General features: G+C 47.0%; 5 protein-coding genes across 5 annotated transcripts; 2 read left to right on the top strand and 3 right to left on the bottom strand.

Annotated features, from left to right (window-relative positions):
* The first annotated feature begins 2,399 nt into the window (after positions 1–2,399).
* Positions 2,400–5,091, top strand: F5891DRAFT_1032141 (uncharacterized protein). The gene is made up of 5 exons (XM_041361649.1): positions 2,400–2,760; positions 3,301–3,472; positions 3,526–4,326; positions 4,380–4,444; positions 4,498–5,091. Exons 1-5 carry the CDS (start codon positions 2,673–2,675, stop codon positions 4,629–4,631), a joined length of 1,260 nt encoding a protein of 419 aa, XP_041226071.1. The 5' UTR covers positions 2,400–2,672; the 3' UTR covers positions 4,632–5,091.
* A 662-nt stretch (positions 5,092–5,753) lies between these two features.
* On the top strand, positions 5,754–6,808 carry F5891DRAFT_294658 (uncharacterized protein). Its single transcript, XM_041371232.1, has 3 exons — positions 5,754–6,236; positions 6,291–6,736; positions 6,785–6,808. The coding sequence occupies exons 1-3, from the start codon at positions 5,864–5,866 to the stop codon at positions 6,791–6,793; spliced, it is 828 nt and encodes a 275-aa protein (XP_041226070.1). The 5' UTR covers positions 5,754–5,863; the 3' UTR covers positions 6,794–6,808.
* Positions 6,809–7,257: 449 nt separating this feature from the next.
* Positions 7,258–8,390, bottom strand: F5891DRAFT_1032134 (uncharacterized protein). The gene is made up of 5 exons (XM_041361648.1): positions 8,271–8,390; positions 7,927–8,213; positions 7,723–7,871; positions 7,611–7,671; positions 7,258–7,561 (listed from the first exon to the last, which is right to left on the bottom strand). The coding sequence occupies exons 1-5, from the start codon at positions 8,287–8,289 to the stop codon at positions 7,499–7,501; spliced, it is 579 nt and encodes a 192-aa protein (XP_041226069.1). The 5' UTR covers positions 8,290–8,390; the 3' UTR covers positions 7,258–7,498.
* Positions 8,391–9,110: 720 nt separating this feature from the next.
* On the bottom strand, positions 9,111–9,705 carry F5891DRAFT_1188400 (uncharacterized protein; the record flags this gene model as incomplete). Its single annotated transcript, XM_041367006.1, has 4 exons — positions 9,111–9,173; positions 9,223–9,283; positions 9,355–9,509; positions 9,565–9,705. The coding sequence occupies 4 exons, from the start codon at positions 9,703–9,705 to the stop codon at positions 9,111–9,113; spliced, it is 420 nt and encodes a 139-aa protein (XP_041226068.1).
* Positions 9,706–10,833: 1,128 nt separating this feature from the next.
* F5891DRAFT_1188399 (uncharacterized protein) lies at positions 10,834–11,395 on the bottom strand (the record flags this gene model as incomplete). Its single annotated transcript, XM_041367005.1, has 4 exons — positions 10,834–10,890; positions 10,939–10,999; positions 11,051–11,199; positions 11,255–11,395. 4 exons carry the CDS (start codon positions 11,393–11,395, stop codon positions 10,834–10,836), a joined length of 408 nt encoding a protein of 135 aa, XP_041226067.1.
* Positions 11,396–12,638: the final 1,243 nt, after the last annotated feature.

The raw sequence follows: 12,638 nt of genomic DNA, 5'->3' as shown, positions 1-12,638 counted from the left end.
TTGCATAATCCTAAACCCGTTCGATGAATCGACTAGTGCCACTGCCGAGCATCGCCCCTCCAGATGCGGAACACGTGAGTCTGCTAGCTGAGTATCACCTCCATCTGATCGCGAACACCTTTAAAACTGATCCCTCCCCTCGCATCACATGACGTCATTGGAACCGATACGCAGCTGGAAACCAACGTTGCAAGCCCGACTTCTGCGGTACGTACCATTCACAAAGACTGTGCAGAGTACCGACAGTCACGGTGGAAACAAGACGTCAACAAGAACCCCGTGTTGGCCACTTCTCCTCAGTAAGTACAAGATCATGAGTAATAGAACATACTGGCACCGGAACCGGAACTGAGTGTGTTCCACAGAAACCTTTCACCCATCTACCTTGGTGAAGTGAGAACGATCCAAGGCTCTGGTAACAAACGCCGAGTTGAGCACTGATCCCATGGCATAATTTCCCTCAAACAGTCCGAGGGAAGGTATGCTGGCATGACCTGTCGTTCACCGATATCTCGTAACACTAAGAAGGGAAATTCCTGCAACGAAAATGCCTTTCCTAGGGTATCCCCATACCCTCATCAAATGGTAGTCCCAAGTCGTTTCATCGGCTCCTGCCGGATTCACAAATGAAAGCTCTTAGATCCGTTCGGATTAGCAAAATTTTTTTGTACCTGGAGTTTCCGATCAGAATATGATTCCGCGCTGTTCGGTCGGCCTTTGCCGTCATGAGAGCAGTGCAATCGGTATGTCAGGTTCTAAGACGATGTACTCGGATTCCTGCCTCATCGGTTTCGGACGCTAGCACGTTCAAGATTCAGTAGTATAAATGATGTCACTGGATTATGAAACGTTGGACTAGCTGCATGTAGGCAAGCTCCTATAGCTGAAACCTAAGATAGTGATGTGATGGCAAGAAGCTAAGTCTGTCACCGCGGTGGAGTAGAAGCCGTGTCACGGTATTGGTTGATGTTTGAAAAGACGTCCACCATTCAGGCATGTGCATAAGTGCTGAGAGCAATATTCGTTCACAGTCACGCTGGGGCACGCAGAGATGAATGACCGAAACGACGGCAACTACCCAGGCACGACTATTGGAAATAATGTTTGCGCCAGGAGACGCGAGGAACGCACCCGAATAGATGAGATGCGCGTCAGAACACATAAACACGACTTCCGCACTTATTCCGAAGTGGAAACCCGTTTTGAACTTCGGCGGCATGAAATCGATTGCTTCCTAATTTCCACCTCCCATTGCTGTCTGATACAACTCCTTGTTGAATTCCCATATTTGACTGATAGATAATTCAACATAGTTTACCGTGCAAGGGATAGTTTTTCAGCCGCAAATCCTGAGCTTGGCGCCAAGTTAATACATGTCACATGAAGTGCTCAACCGCTCAGCGGCGAAACCTGCGTATCCAAGAAGGACCTTGATTGTTCCACATATGTTCACACTTGTCAACATCCTCCTTCAGGGTACAGAACATACCAATTTGATATGAGAGTCTTTCCCAGACACAAGCATCTAAAGAGCGCCGCGGTCTCCACTTTATGAAACGTGCTTGACTTGTGAAGCTATGTCATGCAAGCTTTCCACATAAGGAAATTTCTCAACAGTAAGGCTTACCGCGGGTGCGCGTTTAGGTGATACACACATGTTATTGTCTGTAGTGTAAAAGGGTGAGCAGTAGACATGCTGTGATGCCAAAACATGTGTCATGTCTCGGGGTAGGCTCCTATGTCCGCAGAGAAGTTAGGTATTAGTACGAGATTCATAGCAAGTAGTGTACCTGCATGAACATAGAGCTGCATGCCTAAATTTGGCAAAGGAGCGAAGGAGTTCTGAACCGACATGGAATTGATGTTCTCATATGAGTTCCCCTTTCCATTTTTTGTACGCGAACAGTGATTGACTGAAGCAGTGACCATGAAAATTAAATCAGCCTAGAACAAGCGAGTGGTTAAAATGACAGACTGAGGGTTGGTTGATAAGCTACTTACTATCAGCGTTAGATGGAGCAATGAGTGAGGGATCCTCGCAAGCACCTAAGGTTGTGGTTAGAAAATTACTTTTGGAATGCCGGGGTCAAAATCAAATACTAATGGCGGGAGACTGATCAGCCAGAACCGTATTTGACAAGACGGATGGGTCCAACAAGGGCGTTGCTCCCTCAAGTTGTTAGTTTAAATCGGCAAACGCCGACCGTTTCCTGAATATTTTCGTAGCCAACTCGCGTCAATGTATGCATTAATGTGAAGTTTCTTCTATCGCCATCGCGGTTCGATAAGAAGGATTAAAATGATGCCTATCCGTATAAAATCGCAGTAGCCTGATCTGCTGGATGAGTCCAACATTTCCGAATACCCGATCATGACTAAGATTGTGACGTCACTACGACATTCCTCGGGATCTCACGCCACTATCATAAACCTACTCCACCCGCTATAATGCTGCCACTTTCGCCGCATATGAATCAACTACCACAGTTGACCTACTTAGTGGCTGAGTGTGACAAAGCCGCACAATAATCTCATCTCTTCCTGCTTCGCTCCTTTTTAGCGGCCTCGATTCTGACGCTCATCACCTGCTGATCACATAAATCATTCAGCATCGATCTCCAGACTACACCCACCCTTTGTTCCAGAGACCCTCTGTCAACTTACTCCAGACGATGCGCAGCGATGGCAACCCATCATCTGATGCTCCCCCTCATTCAGAGAAATCCCCAGTCTTCCGGAACCACAAACGTAGTACATCAGGTAAGAATTATTTACAACTCTCACTTTTTAATGGTTTCTTTATCTTGTCTTTGCTGTCTCCGACGCTGAAGTGCTATCGGCGCTGTCTGTTCATATGACAATGTTTTCCACTTTGTTCACTTTCGCCACGCCGTGAATTACGCGGTCATGGTGCTCTCAATGGCGTTTCCCACTCGGACGCCACTAGCCTTGAGCAATCTGGTTTCCTTTGGTCACATAACGAAACCATATTAACGTCGGGTGATGCTCTGCTTTCAACTCGAACTCGCTTTCTTGATTTCTCAATACTAAGTACTGGCGTGTATCGTCGACACGCCTATTACTTAGTCTCTTATTTGTTCGTGGCGGTTTAATCCCCGGGATCTTCTGCATTCGTTCGTTCCCATGGGGCCTGTTTCCGGATCTCTCCAGGAACCGGATATATCCGTGTTATCGTCATACGGCACGGTTAAAGACCTAATGTTGTATTCAATTTGTCTTCGTAACTTTCAACTCAAATAGTAAATTTTGCTCAACTATTGTTATGTCAATTTTTCCTAGAATATCTACACCTTCCTCGTTCCCCGCTGCCGCCATCTCGTAGGTTGTCCTTCTCGAAGCGACACACCTCTTTCCATTCGCCCAGAGAAGTTCCCCTACCTTCTCAGTTAACGGGCTATACATTCCCTAATACGGCTTCCAACACAAGACCAAATTTATTTGGCTCGAAAGGGTACATCTTGATGTTTCTCAATCCTTTACCAGGGTCTTACACCATGCCGACAGTGACGACTCTACAGGATTGGATCATAGCTCCACCGGGTTGCTTCATTTGTCACCATCAACACAATTGCAGCCTATTCCACATACACCGGCTAGAATCGCAAGCCCTGACTCATCGCCAGACATGAACACTTCACATCTTTCGGGCAGCAAGCAACCTGATACTCCTGATACTTCCTCAGCAACTATTCGCCAGCAGTTCTCATCACATAGTATGGAAACTCAACTCATACCAGCGGCGCCTATGTTTCCGTCCTCGTTACCTGACGGTCATCTGTCTATGCAACCTATCAGTTGTCTAGATGATGATTCCACAGCGAGGCTGCCCTTACCACCGCAAACTCCTTGTAATCTTCTGCCCCGGATGGATGGTTCAGTAACTGTTGCTTCGTCTTCCCCCAGTAACAGCCAATCACCGTCGGAGGCATCCGAGCGGCGAACGCTGCCCGTGCCTCCGCAAACAAATGCAGCATCCAATGATCTGCAATTTAAACACCTTTCTCTGTCCAACGCACCCATCCCATGCTCACCTCCTCCGGCCTACTCGTGCGATAATTTGCCCGATGGCCAGACGCACCCGCCTGCGTCATCTTTCAATTCAAGCCTGTATCCTGCTCCCGAGGCACCAGTGATTTTGACACCGCCGACGCAAGCTGAACGCTGCGGAGAAGATGCCGATAGACGTGCTCCTTATGACTCGTTTCTTTGTCATGCTCCTCCCCCAGATACTTGGATAGCCGTGGAGACTTCGCCGTCGGAGTATCGGCTGGTTGTGCGACTCCCTGGCTTCAGAAGGGATGGCATGTGAGTTTTTGATGGTTTGTACTTCATGGGAAGTTCGTTGATTACCTTTTCAGTACGATTTCTACCCGCAGGCGCCGCATACTTCACGTCGTTGCTGATTCATGGGAGCCTGAAGGCGGTAAGCTGTCGATCTTTTTATTCAATTTATAGTGTGCTTATTTCCTAATGCAGGGCACTTCGAACGTCGTGTGTTGTTCGGATATGACGCTGATCTGGCGCAAGTGCGCGCAGAATTTGACGGACAGATCCTTCGTATCATCGTTCCTCGGCGTGTTCCGGGAGTTTCTTGGTATAACCATCAGTAAATCATATTGTGGTCGAGCGTCTATCACTTGACACTGCTATGTTAATAACATTGCATGACTCACACCTGTGGGTTCAACTTTATCGCACAGTATATCCTCATCTAGCATGGCATTTCTTCGGACCCATCCACCGAAGACATGCTCACTTCCACCTGTACAGTATTCATACTCCATTGTTGGCTTTATTTACACTTATTTTCTCAATCGGGTTGATCCGGTGCCAAGGAAGGTCAACCTAATATGATAGACTGAGATATATCAGTAGCTATCCTTCCAAGCGCAACCGCATCTTCGACCTCATTACTTATTTACCCACTATTTCCCTCCTAGTGCTGGTTCCATTCCCTGTGCGCCCGACCTATGTAGCTGACCGAAAAGTCTCGCATATTTAGGTGCAATCAACTTGTAACACACTTTATGTAATTTGTGAAAGGCGTGAATTCGAACCCTAACCTCATAATTGTTGGGATGCGCACTAAGTTGGGGCGTACAGACTACCAGTACGTGACAGTGTCACACCGAGTGATTTTGTTGGAAACCATTCGCTGCTCGCGCGATGTCATGCTCATGTAAGTGGTGCGTTCTGAAGCTTGAATGCTGCTCATCCCCATCCAGCAGGTTCCAATCCTCTGCGGCTAAGTTGAAAATCATCAGACAAAAGAACATTCTGGGTTATAGTAACTGGACCTATATGGCCGCCTTATCTCGAGGCCATCATGATGCTGAAAGGTCCATATCACCTTTTGCAGATCACAGCTCACAGCCTTACCAGGCCTCTCACGTTGGGCCCCTTTCCGAATCCAGGCCTCCAATAATTAAAACCCCTCTAGTGACTCGTGCGAAACGTGAACTTCAGCTTGATTCCTGCACGATCGATTATCGCTTCATCTTCAGGTATATCTTTCACGAGGCGGTCAACCACAGATTATTATAACAAATAGGCATGGAGGCACCCGATTTGGATGAGATTAATGTGAGTTTATATCTGCCCCCGACGCCGGTTCGAGCGTTCATTGAGGCGTCATTCTATTTTTGGTTTACTCTTGGAAGTGATAGGCATCTGCCTATGCGGAGTGAAGTCGGGTCACGGAGGTTTTCTCCTTAACTTGAGGGCGGATATAAATTCATCCATTTGCTTTTGATCTTCCAGCTCTTAACCGCTGAGATCTGAGAACTCACCTACCACTACCTGTTCTTCTATATCTTCCCCGCAATACTGTGGCAGCTCTACCATGCCATTATCTAGACATAACCAGCTTCTTGACACACGTACTCCAGTATACATTGACATTTTACCAGAGTCTAGTTCGCGCTGGAGCTCATCTTCGACTCTATACCAGTCCCCCATTGGGCTCCACCCCTCGAACACGCCGTGTCACATGAGGGATATTGATCCCACTGTAACTTTCGTCTCGACCTCTGTCGTCATTGCCAAGTCATCCTATATTATATTATTGGATGGCGCACCCATACACAGCGAGGACACGAAACTCGAATGTATTGGACCATATTTTGCCGGTTCTGTGAACCCACCGGATAATAACCCATTACTTTACGGAACAGCCTTAGTTCCCAGGTATTGGGAACTCTTGTGCAAATCCCCAGGTCCGTACTTTCTTTCTGACCTTGACACAATAGACGTATAATTATTCCCACAAGACCCCACCATATACACCATCCTTCATGATGTGTATCGTCCTACAGATCCGGCACCTTGTCTGCCAAGGTGTTTAGGCCGTCGACGCCCTGTTCTTATTTTCTCTGCTATATATCACTTTCGGTACTCGGTCCCTGTATGCACGCCCCCATCTTTTGTGACACCGTGTCATCCATATCAAGCTAATCCACCTTCCGTCATAAACACGGCTCATGCTTATTACAATTCACTGGAGCCCGTCTATCCGCCAAGACACCCTATGCATCCGTGCCTCTCAGATCACGAGAGCCTTCAGTCGCACGAAGACAGCTCGCAAAATCCGCTGAATGAGCAATTCACACTGGACTCCAGCTTCATGGGCAACGTTCATGACTTGCCCGAGGCGATATCAAAGGGTATGATGCCACAGTCGTCGGCTTCAGGCTTCCCGCAGGACATTCATAATTATGTGAGTAAACGATTGGACCAGAACTTCCGCTCTTCATATCTCCATCAGATCATGTAGGAAAGAGCCAAGGCGTGCACGTATGGAAGTCACATTGTGCTGATGATTGAAAGCCAGGAGCATGCCCTCCGCGGTCGAATAGGGCTATGTCTCGGACATAGGGTGTTCGACCAGCCCCGAGGCAAGGCGTCGATAGACGGACTGGTAAATTTGGGTTTGACGTGCATGAGTAATATATTCGACCATTTACGCTCATGCAAAGCACAGGTTACTAAGTACTTCGATGGCTCGGCGCTCAATTGTAAACAATCAAGCAAACAAAACAACTAAATTGTCAGGCAAAAAATAAGGGTAACTAGTGAGTGTAGATTTTGCAGAAGGTGATCTAGGCCCAGCATCGATCGCATGAACACGCCGTTTGTACTGTCCTCAGATACTGACCCGCGACATCAGAAAAAACTCTCATCCGAACTTAGGGCTAGCCGTGGCAGACGCGAAGTCATCCGACGCAAGCCCGCCCATCGCCCAGATTGAATATTGAACCCGCCCGATCGGGACGCGCGATCGAGGACATGTGACTCTTCTCGTTGAGTCGTAAATTTCTCCACCATCAAGTCAGTTTATATAACTGGGGAGCATGACCTTATGGAGCAAGGTGAATATCATATGCATCCTAATTCACAGCCTGAGCGGTCACAATACTAATACATCGATCGTGTTCTCGAGAAACACGCCATTTATACACATTTCAACTTGTTCCGAAGTCTACAGCACTGTTTCGAAAGACCACCTGTGCTTTTCGTCACCGGTGTCGGACCCAGCGACGAGCTACCAAATTCTCAGCAACGGTAAATCCACGTTAGCCTATGAATCTTACCGGAGCATTGTCGACTGCATCCGCAACTCCCCAAAACGCAGTTCCTGCCCCATCTTGAATGCTGGGGGATCCGGTTCATGAAATGAAACACAGAGAACGAGGTGGAACTCACGTGTATCCTGAATCGGTTTCTGTAATGGTCCATACATAACTATGTGTTGGAAGTGCTGTTGCACAGTCTGCATCCCGAGCAGCTTGGAGGGCAGTAGCATCGACAGGAACCAAGGATTTGGTGTTCTGGTCGTGATCCTGAACGATCCACTTCAAATGTGATATGTATCCAAGCAGTACACATAAAACGACATGGAGCACATACACGCTGGTGAGAAGAATCGGTCTTGATGTTCACGGTCAAAGGCTGATCTAGACCGTTGTAGGTGATCGCAAGCTTTTCGTTAGTTGGGGAGAGAGCTTTATTAACGATGACATAGGTGCCCGGCACGGGAGGTTTCGTCATGATTGCTGTGTGAAGTCTGAGTGGGAGTGAGAATGAATGTTGGTTGGTGAAAGCATTTTCATGGGGCTTTATAGTGCGTTGGCCACGGTGATATGAAGATGCATATGTGTCAGTTGGCTTGTGGCAGCGACAACAGGCTGAAACATTTGTAGATCCTTGAAAGTTGACACCCCCGCAGACGCATACATACAACAACGTCACACCTGAGACACAGCCAAACATAACATGTCCTACTCAAATTCGGAGACGAATTGTTGGTGTATGCGGGGCTGTGTTCGCACTAAAAAATTAAGACCAGAGTCGGGTAATGTTCACCATTAGTCGTGATCAAATGGTGAATATACTTGAATGAAAGATGTTGGGTATGGACTGATATATTGTTAGATTATAAAGGACATGTTATCACGCGCAGATACAATAGTTGTGTTAAATGATCACATACACTGTATTTTATAACTCTGATCTACATCTGACGAGAGAATGGACATGATCAACTACGTTAGACGCGAGGTGGGCTGAAGTGGGCCACAATTTTGGAACTGCGCTTAGACAATACGAGTGCTCCGCTAGGGGCGCACTCAGTACCGTATTTCCGGGTCCTTATTGTTAAGTGCTGAGGGCGATGAACACCGAAGCACACTCAACCAACCAACAACTGATGGAATTGGTTTTGATGAATCAGCACAAAATGGTAAGCTGAAGTAATGAATGGCTCCGACAGACCTTTGTTAGCGAAGTGAAGAATCGACGGAATGCACGGAGTGAATGGTCAACGCAGCGGAGAAAGAGGTGTAAACGCTTGTTGTTCGCTCAGAGACCTGCCAGTGGATGATCCCGCCCGATCGGGACGGCGCAATCTAGGTCAGGCGACTTCCCGCTGAGGCTCGACTTGGTTTAACTGACGTTGCGGAGCAAGGTGAATATCGCAATTATCATATGCATCCTAATTCACAGCCTAAGCGCTGAGCGGTCATAATACCAATACATCGTTTGGGTTCTCGAGAAACAACGCCATTTATACACATTTCTACTTGTTCCGAAGTCTACAACACTCTTTCGAAAGACCACCTGTGCTTTTCGTCGCCGGTGTCGGATCCAACGACGAGCTGCTAAATTCTCAGCAACGGTAAATCCACGTTAGCCTATGAACCTTACAGGAGCATTGTTGACTGCATCCAGAGCTCCCCAAAATGCAGTTCTTGTATCATCTTGAATACTGGATGATTCGGTTGATAAGTAATTCGACTCGTTCGTGGTATGAAACACAAAGAACGAGGTGGAACTCACGTGTATCCTGAGTTGGTTCGTTGAATGATCCATACAAAATTATATTTCTGAAATGTACGCGCGCAGTCGGCATCCCAAACAGCTTGGAAGTCAGTAGCATCCACAGGAACCAGGTATTTGGAGTTGTCTGTGTGTCTGTAATTCTCAACGATCCACTTGAAATATGATATGTATCCAAGCAGTACACATAAAACGACGTGGAGCACATACATGCTGGCGAGAAGAATCGGTCCTGATATTCACGGTCAAAGGCTGATCTGGACCGTTGTAGGTGATCGCAAGCCTTTCGTCAGTTGGACAGGGAATCTTGTTAACGATGACATAGGTGCCCGGCTCGAGAGGTTGCGTCATGATTGCTGCGTAAAGTCTGAGTGGGAGTTGGGATGTAAATTGGATGAATGTCGGTTGGCACTGGCGAGCATTTTCGTGGGCCTTTATAGTGAGCTGGCCACAGTGATATGAACATGCATATGCGTCGGTTGGCTTGCGCCGGACTTTGGCATTGACAATTGTCCTTCACAGCTGAAACATTTGTAGATCCTTGACACACCCGCAGACAAAAATTCCAAGTCCGGCAGTGGCAAATACAACAAACGTGACACTGAGTCACAGCTCCACAATAGTGCAGACGAATTAACAACTTTGCTCAACTTTGAGCTGTGTTCGCACTGAAAATATAAGACCAGAGTCGGAAAATGTTCACCATTAGTCGTGATCAAATGACGAACATACAAATTGGATGAAAAATGTTGAATATGTGAGCATGGGCAGGCTGTATCATACAAGGCTGATATATTGTTAGATTCTAAAGGACATGTTGTCACGCGCAGATACAATAGTTATAATGTTACATAAATGATATACACTGTTTCAACTCTGATCTACATTTGACGAGATAATAGACATCGACTACGTTAGACGAGAAGTGGGCTGAAGTGAGCCACAATTTTGGAACTGTGCTTAGACAATGCTAGGCCCTGGGCGCACTCAGTACCGTATTCCGCCGTTCCGGAGTGACTTGATAATCGTTAAGTGCTGACGGCGATGAACACTCAACCAACCAAGAACTGATGGAATTACTTTTGATGAATTAAATAAATAAAATGGTAAGCTTGAGTAATAAATGGTTCCGACAGCCAGTTAGCCACCTTTGTCAGTGAAGTGGCGAAAATAAAAGCTAGGTCGGCGGAATGCACGGGGTGAATATCAATGGTCGACGCAGCGGTCCGAGGTGTGAACGTCAGAGATCCGCCCGATCGGGACGCGCAATCGAGGTCAGGCGACTTCTCGCTGAGGCGTAAATTTCTCGACATAAAGTCAGTTTAGCTGGGGAACATGACTTTGCGGAGCAAGATGAATATCGCAGTTATCATGTGCATCTTAATGCACAGCCTGAGCGGTCATGATACTGATACATTGATCGGATTCTCCAGAAACAACGCCATTTACTGATGTGGCTACTCATTTCAACTTGAGGATCTACTGCACTTGTTCGAAAGACCACCTGTGCTTTTCGTTATCGGGTTCAATGGTGACCTGCTGAACTCTCAGAACGGTAAATCCACGTTAGCCTATGAACCTTACCGGAGCATTGTCGACTGCATCCGCAACTCCCCAAAACACAGTTCCTACATCATCTTGAATACTGGAAGATTCGGTTCATGAAATGAAATCCAAAGAACGAGGCGGAACTCACCTGAATCCTGAGTCGGTTTTTATAATGGTCCATACATAATTATGTGCTGGAAGTGCTGTCACGCAGCCTGCATCCCGAGCAGCTTGGAGGTCAGTAGCATCGACAGGAACCAAGGATCGGGTGTTATGGCCGTGATCCTGAACGATCCACTGCAAATGTGATATGTATTCAAGCAGTACACATAAAACGACGTGGACCACATACAAGCTGGCGAGAAGAACCGGTCTTGATGTTCACAGTAAAAGGCTGATCTAGACCGTTGTAGGTGATCGCAAGCCTTTCGTTATTTAGAGAGAGAGCCCTATTAACGATGACATAGGTGCCCGGCACGGGAGGTTTTGTCATGATCGCTATGTGAAGTCTGAGTGGGAGTTAGGATGTAAATTGGATGAATGTCGGTTGGCGCAAGGGGCTTTATAGTGAGCTGGCCACAGTGATATGAAGATGCACATGCGTCGATGACTTGGCTTAAACCGGACTTTGGCAGCGATTGTCCTTCACAGGCTGACACATTTGTAGATCTTTGACACTCCTGCAGACGAACTTTCAAAGTCTGGCAGTGGCAGTCCATCGATGATAACATCAGGTGCATTTCATACACGAATAACCGCCGGCTCGATCGGTGGCTATTGTATCCAACACGAGGACGATGCTCTAGGTATAATTTGCAATCGGCCAGGAATACTTATACCACTTACCTTCATAGGACAGGCATGCCAGCCCCATCATCAGCAGAGCAGGCGAAATAGAAATTCTGGCGGTCCATCAGTGGAGTCATCAGCGAATCTTCCCAATAATTAGGTTTGAAGTTTCCATGATGGCTCATTGGTTTGCGCTGATAACTGGTACGGTGGGGGTAAGATGTCTAAGCGGTAATTAACTTACCTGCCTTGTAAGTTCGAGTAGGCCATCGACAAATATTGTTGCTGGGCGTCAGAGTAGTGGAATAGAATGTCACGGGTGTGCCGCGATGCCGGGTGTCACAGTGAATTCCTCACGGTCCGAACCCTAAGCAGAGACTCAGACTTCATGTGAAGTACTAGTATCACAAATTTTCTATCTTATTTTTCTCCAGGATTGTTTAAATATATATTGACGTCCGACTCAATATCTAGCAAATCACCATCTTAATGAGCGCCCGGGCATACAGTTCTCTCCATTTCAGTTCACCACCCACAATTTCTTCCTTTCCAAACGCTGCAGCGAAGTCACTTTCTACTACTCGCAGAAGGCTGTTACATCCTACAGATACAACAGTTACCTCACCCGGTTCATCTGACCATGTCGTCATATATGACTTAGGCCACTACGATTTTGACACCGGCAGAGAGCAGCAGAGATAATCACCCAGTATTCAACGCCGCAATTTTGTCGACGTTTTTTGGAATGGCCGGATCCAAGGCATACGGTCATGCATATCTTTCAAACTGGTGAGTCGTGGCTCACACCCCGAGTCCTCATACTCACCGTATTCTTATCAAAGCATGTTATTTTATACGTTCCAGGTGCAGGGTCATACACTTCATCACTTACATCACGACCGTTGACGCTACCTGATCCCAATTCAATCTCAATTTCGTCGAAAGAC

The sequence above is a fragment of the Suillus fuscotomentosus genome, assembly GCF_016647785.1.
Source record: "Suillus fuscotomentosus strain FC203 chromosome Unknown F5891scaffold_26, whole genome shotgun sequence".
In the NCBI taxonomy this organism is placed as follows: domain Eukaryota; kingdom Fungi; phylum Basidiomycota; class Agaricomycetes; order Boletales; family Suillaceae; genus Suillus; species Suillus fuscotomentosus.
The sequence above is the reverse complement of the archived record's forward strand: the minus strand, read 5'-3'. Positions and strand labels throughout refer to the sequence as shown.

Coding starts and splice junctions, on each gene's coding strand:
- F5891DRAFT_1032141 (XM_041361649.1), top strand. CDS start 2,673: ATGCGCAGCGATGGCAACCCATCATCTGATGCTCCCCCTCATTCAGAG. Junction 3,473..3,525: donor AATTTATTTGGCTCGAAAGG/GTACATCTTGAT, acceptor CCATGCCGACAG/TGACGACTCTACAGGATTGG. Junction 4,327..4,379: donor GGCTTCAGAAGGGATGGCAT/GTGAGTTTTTGA, acceptor TTACCTTTTCAG/TACGATTTCTACCCGCAGGC.
- F5891DRAFT_294658 (XM_041371232.1), top strand. CDS start 5,864: ATGCCATTATCTAGACATAACCAGCTTCTTGACACACGTACTCCAGTA. Junction 6,237..6,290: donor ACTCTTGTGCAAATCCCCAG/GTCCGTACTTTC, acceptor TATTCCCACAAG/ACCCCACCATATACACCATC.
- F5891DRAFT_1032134 (XM_041361648.1), bottom strand. Junction 7,672..7,722: donor GAAACCGATTCAGGATACAC/GTGAGTTCCACC, acceptor CGGATCCCCCAG/CATTCAAGATGGGGCAGGAA. Junction 7,562..7,610: donor ATGCAGTCGACAATGCTCCG/GTAAGATTCATA, acceptor AGAATTTGGTAG/CTCGTCGCTGGGTCCGACAC.